This window comes from Lottia gigantea (genome assembly GCF_000327385.1).
Source record: "Lottia gigantea unplaced genomic scaffold LOTGIsca_54, whole genome shotgun sequence".
NCBI lineage: Eukaryota > Metazoa > Mollusca > Gastropoda > Lottiidae > Lottia > Lottia gigantea.
In genome coordinates, this window is record NW_008709848.1 from 33,051 (window position 1) to 39,675 (window position 6,625).

Genomic DNA, 6,625 nt, shown 5'->3' on the forward strand with positions numbered 1-6,625 from the left:
TGAGGCAGCTTGGTTAAACTGTTCTATTTGTTGTTTACTCGTTATTTTCTTCATACAGTTAAATATACCTTCAGTTGTAGGATACTGTACAAATTTACCCTCCACTAGTGCTGATATTGTATTAGAGAGTGAGGTGATAATCTTTACACCAAGGTTTTCAAGAGAATTCGATAACTGTGGATCTAAAGTGTCCATGTTTTCTTTGGAACTCAAAATAGACACTGAATCAACTTGGATGAGTTTGTTTTCTTTATGAAATGGTAGTAAATGTAAATGTAAAAATCCATGATAACTGGAAAACATCCTCATTTTTGTGTATGTATTTCCATACGTCAATCAACCAATCAGTAATTTGTGGTGTGATCTCTTTATGCCTGAAACTGTTAATCTCTATACATTCTTGGAGTAATTTTGGAATATGCTCAGACATTAGTTGTTTAACTTGGAACCGATCTGAAATGAAAAGAACCAAGTTACCTTGAAAATAATATTCACTCAAAACAAAAATGGTTCAAAAGGTCAATCCAGTCTATAGCTTGCTTATAAAACACAATTCGGTCCATAGCAGTAAAAGAAAAATCTTTCATCATTAACATCAACCACCGTGCCAATATTCTAACAATCAGATGCTCAGATTAGATGAAATATGGCACTGTTTACAGACTGAGGCGAAGACACAATATGCAAACATATGGGCAATATAAAAAAGTGAAGACAAAGCCATATCACAAAAACAAAGTTTTAATTGTGTGTAATAAACATTATATAAATGAAATTTGGAATACCTATCAGTTTTTGAGATATATCTTGAGAAAGGTCATTGAGCATAAACCTTGATTCCATTCCCGGGAATAATTTCAAACTCTCTGCTTCACACAAGAATACAGTCTCTTCTTCAGCATATTTGAAATTCACCATTAGCTAATGGCAATATCTTCAGATCTTGCAGTTTTTCGATATCATTAGATATGAAATATTCCAGTAGTTTCATCTTCTGGTTGATGTCCATCAAGTCAAATATACCGTCATGATTAATCAAAAAGGAATGTAAACATGACGCATCAGACACTTTAATCCGGCCATGTGACTTTAAAGATTCCACAAAAACATCTGGAAGACAAGCTACATTCTTTTTCTCTAATAAATAAACATCTTCTATAACCTTTAAAATAGTATCTGGATATTCTTCCTTTACCAACACAATAGCTTCTTCAGGTTTAATCCATTTTCCACCAGAAGTCTTGGTAAAGATGATATTTTTCTTGTAGAGTTGTTTAAAAAGTGGTTTGATAAATATCTTCCAGTTTTCAGTAATCAATTCGGGTTTAGGTAACAATTTATATATTGTATTCGTGTCAATACCAGCTTTAGTCAAATATGTTAGCAATTCTGAATATACCAAGGGCAAGATTTCCGTAGCTAAAATTTTGTTCCAATCTACAGAATTTTCAGAGTGACCGTTCCTCTTTTCCTCCTCTGATGACATCCATTTAATATGATGACGATCTTGGCTCAAAGCAAAGAACCCATTGATATGAACTGGCAAGCCAGTAGGGCTAGTGCGTTCTAACGGTAGTGGTAAAAAGCAATATATATGCCCTTTAAACTCTTCATCACAATTTGATAAGCATCATGCTACACTGACATATGGACTATAAGACCATTCTTCATCATCTATTAATCTCTGTAGACCATTACTTACAGATCCTCCATGATAATGATTTACCACAATCCAATCTTTTGTATTTGTTTCTTCTGATAACCATTTCTTCCCTTCACATTTAATAGAAAGTTTCATATAATGGAAAAGATATTCATTAGCTAATTTCCCATTCAATTCTTCAACTTGGTGTAAAAAATTTCCTTTCTGATCATGAATATGACGAAGGTCCTCACCTTCCTCGACAGATATCTGTACTCGATAAATCAAATCATTCTCTGATTCTTCAAACACTTCTATAAATTCAATTTTCTTTAAAAACAATAGAATAGATGGTGCCAAATCTTTAAATCCACGAAATATGTCTTGAATTTTCTCATATGTATAAGTATCACGGGACAGTTTCGAAGGTTCTGTTCGCAATGGGAACCAAAACAATGTACCCTGGTATCCGTCTTTGAAACAGAGCTTTGAAAATCCAAACTTATCGCCTATCAATTTTAGCATTGCCTCCTGGGAATCGCTGTCGATCTTGCAAAGCTTTCTTTTAAATACCACCTTTGATACACTGGCTAATGGGTTCATCACCATTACCTTGTCTCCACTTATTATCAATGGAAAATCTGAAAAAAAAAACAATGACAGCAATAAAAAATGTTCAAATGACTAAACGTCAAGACAGGTATGTGGATGTGAGGTCTATGTTCAGGTAAAGTGTGAGGATGTGAGGTCTTTGCTTAGGTAAGATGTGAGGATGTGAGGTCTATGTTTAGGTAAGATGTGAGGATTATATTAAGGTAAAGTGTGAGGATGTTATTAGTCAGTTGTTAGTCTAGATTCAAGTAAATTGTGAGGATGTGAGGTCTATGTTCAGGTAAAGTGTGAGTGTGTGGAGTGTATGTCCAGGTAAAGTTTGCGGATGTGAGGTGTATGTTCAGGTAAATGTAAGGATGTGAGGTCTATGTTCAGGTAAATGTGAGGATGTGGGGTGTATGTCCAGGTAAATTGTGAGGATGTGAGGTGTATGTTCAGGTGATGTGTGAGGATGTGAGGTGTATGTTCAGGTAAATGTGACGATGTGAGGTTTATGTTCAGATAATGTGTGAGGATGTGAGGATGTGAGGTGTATGTTCAGATAATGTGTGAGGATGTGAGGTGTATGTTCAGGTAATGTGTGAGAATGTGAGGTGTATGTTCAGGTAAAGTGTGAGGACAGTGAGTCGAGAGAAAAACTGAGCACTTAAGTACCTGTTAAGTGGAAAACAGACTTAAATCCTAATCCAAATCTACCAACTTTCAAGGGTTCTTTTTCTTTTTGACTACACTGTATGGCAGCAATACCTCTCCAATCTTTATCAGTAAATATACCATTGTTGTATACACATAGAGCAGGTGCCTAGAAGAAAACATTTAAATAAATACATTACTACAAGGAATTCTTAATATGGCAATAATCTAAATTGTCAGTAATGCAATCATACACGAGAGTAGTAAGATAAAAAAAAAACAGAGTAAAGGTAATTCTTCATTGTTCATGCACATCCAGGCAGCCCCACTCCCAGTCACGGGACAGCAAGTGAATGTCGGACTAGAAGGGGAGTAACTCTAATTTAACAATTAACAATTTTAACTTTTTAAAACAGTATCAATAGACCTATTAGCGGAAGCATTAAAAAAAGCTGATTACAACCATGTGTCCAAACCACGAACACACTTCTAAAACAATTTTGTGGTGGCTTATTTGAATGCAAGTTAACACGAATAATGTCATAACGTTAATTTCTTGATTACCTGCATAGCAATTTTAATTGGTGTTTTTTTCCATGCCTTATTTGAATATCTAATTTCTTCATATTTTTTACCAGCGTATAAAAACTGTAGCTCCACCATCTTCAGCATTTTGTATCAGGTCCTATTTAAAATTAAAGATGGTCATTTGAATAATATTGCTTACCAGCTGGTGGTCCTCAGTCCTCAATTTTCACCTTTCAAAATCAAAAGCCCGGCCTAGAGGGATGAAGTTATTTCAACACAATAGTAACAATACAAGTATATCAATGTAAAACTTACCTTAATAATCTGTCCATCTGAATATTGTTCTAGTAGACGTTTCAATTGATCTATGATTGGTGGCAATTCAATTTCACAGAAATCTTCATCCGATGTTTCATCTGATTCTAAATGACAGGAAGCATGAAATTTGTGTCAATATCAAAAAAGAAATAGAAGTAAAACGAATTCATTACAGATTTTGACAGCCTAATTACAGAGACCAAACTTCCTTCAACCTGATAAACACCGCGTCACCAAATTCCAGCGCTGGAGAGGATAGAAAATTGATTAGTTAAAGCAAAAGTCATCGAGTTAGGTTAATTTGACGAACTTTCAACAGGGCTGTCGTTAAATCCTAACTGAAGTGGCTAAAAATTAAAAGACAATAAAAAAGGAGCCAAAGTAATTAGACTGAGATTTTGACTTCCATGGTCAATCATGTTGTATTTTCTGTTTGCATAAAACATCATGTTTAATGTCTATTGGTAGAAACATCAATTAAATAACATATGCGAAAATTCTGAAATATATTGATCTCTATGTTGATCATATCTTGTTCGATGAGAGGTTGCCAAGCAAGATACGATCATATCCCTGATAAATTTTCAGTATATCAAGGGCGGTCGCCAGTCTGTGTCAAATCGTACCAAAATTCTAATTTTTTCAAGATATTGTTGTTTTAATCAAACACACACAATTTCATAAACTTCTGACATAAACTGTCATCTTTATTGCGTTCACAAGCCAACAGATTTTGATGCGTTTTTATTAAGTCAAGGGCAATTCAAATTACCGTTCATCGAAAAATCGTCAAATTCAAATTTGAACAAGATCTCATTAAAATCAGATAAAAACTGTAGTCTCTACTGTGTTCACAAACAAATTTTGACGCGTTTTTACTAAGTCAGTGGCAGTAACTCAAAATTTGTTTATCGAAAAATCGTCATTTTGTACTCGACCAAGATCTCCTCATTATAAATAATTACACCAAATTTTATTTAAATCGGATGAAAACTGTAGTTTCTATCGTATTCACAAACAATTTTTGTCAAGGATAATAACACAAAAACCGGTCATCGAAAGATCGTCAAATTCGAACTTGACCAAGATCTCATCAATATATATGAGCTCGCCAAATTTCATTAAAATAAGATAAAATCTGTCATCTCTATTGCGTTCACAAACAAATTTTTACGCGTTTTTTCCTACGTCACGGGCAATAACTCAAAAACTGTTCATCGTCAAATTCGAACTTGACCAAGATCTCATCAATATAAATAAGCACACGAAATTTTATTAAAATAAGATAAAAACTGTAGTCTCTATCGTGTTTACAAGCAACGGACGAACGGACAGGGGCGACGACAATATATGACCATATTATAATGTGGGTGTATAAAAAGTGACATACCCATGGTTGGTTTTGTTTCCAATGAAAGCTACCAGGATAAATCTTGATTCACTGAAACATAACGATAAACAATGTTGTCAATTTTGTCAAGTAAATTCTCCTATAATTTTTTTACCAAATTATTGTATTGATACAGTGTCAGTATGTAATGAAATAATATCTTATAAAGTTTGTATCAAGAAGCGGTCATTAGTTTCGATTGCAACTCACTTCTTAGTTGCACGAGAGTTGCTCATAACTCATAACTACTTTAATTAATCGCAACCATACGCTACTGATAATCGCTATGCTATGGTGTGAGAATAAACAGCAGTTTTTTTTATTTGGTGTTATTTACTGTAATCCCGAAAGATCAGTTTATGAAACAATCTGGAAATAGTATAATGAAAATGACCACCATTTAACACCTTAAAAACATTGTTTACATGCGACCAGTTGTCTAATCGATTTGATACTTAAGCCATTTGGTGTACTACATAGTTTACTAAATTGAAATTCAATATATCTGATTAGCATAACAAAGTATGACATTAGCGCGAGTTTAATAGAATTTGGATCATAACTCTACAGTGAAATATTGTCCAAGCATTGATGATATCCAGAGTATATTAAATAACTTGTATGTTATTCAATGTTTTACGATACTAAATTTCTCAGAAAGATAGCACCAATAACCAATAACCAATAAATTCTTTCTATGATCTTCCAGTCGATAATGACTGTATCCTTTGTTAATAATCAATGATCACAAATTAATCGAAGATGTAGACGTAGTACAAAATATACTTTTGATTTTTGTCGAACTGATGGTACCAAAAAGTATGTCAGCATCATCAGCATAAAATGGTCACAAATTCAAAAGTATCTTTTCAAATTCAAAAATAGTTTTTCAAATATGAAATTCAAAAATAGTTTTTCAAATATGAAATTCAAAAACGTGTCGTATTTGAGCTTCCGTATATATACGTACATAAAAAATATTTACAGTTTATACATGTACAACACTGTGATACTGAGTCCCCTAATACACATACAAAATTTAGAGAACCTCTTTACAATCCCTTAATATGTTTTTTTTTCATTTATCATAAGTATTTATCATATATTTTTATGTATTTCATAAAGCTATGCCTTTCAAATTGAAAGAAAAAACTTTATTGAGTCCTTTCAAACCCTGTTACACAGTCACTCACTGATAGCTTGATGGACACGGCATGAGTCATAGCCTATGGTTTTATGCTACCAAATAATTTCATATAGCTGTATGAATGGAACCTGTTATATTAAAGGATTTAAATAATTCAACTTCCTACCTTTCTCCACAGCTTACATTATCGTTAATAGAATATAACTTGATAACCTATTCAACAGATCTTTGCACAATTCTGATGAGTTAACTGATCAGTTCTTACTATAAGTCAATGTGCATAAATTCTAGGAAATAGGCTGGAGCTTAAAATGGAAGTAAAAGTAGACATTCTTGAAGCATATTGATGAATAAA

At 33.2% G+C, this 6,625-nt stretch overlaps 1 protein-coding gene across 1 annotated transcript in view; it reads right to left on the reverse strand.

Annotated features, from left to right (window-relative positions):
- Positions 1-1,630: 1,630 nt before the first annotated feature.
- Positions 1,631-6,625, reverse strand: part of LOTGIDRAFT_165825 (hypothetical protein) — a gene marked incomplete at both ends in the record, with an annotated part of 15,558 nt that continues 10,563 nt past the window's right edge. The window contains 3 exons of the mRNA XM_009062870.1: positions 1,631-2,283; positions 2,909-3,056; positions 3,731-3,837. Coding sequence (XP_009061118.1) covers positions 1,631-2,283; positions 2,909-3,056; positions 3,731-3,837 — 908 coding nt within the window. The remainder of the gene's footprint in view (positions 2,284-2,908; positions 3,057-3,730; positions 3,838-6,625) is intronic.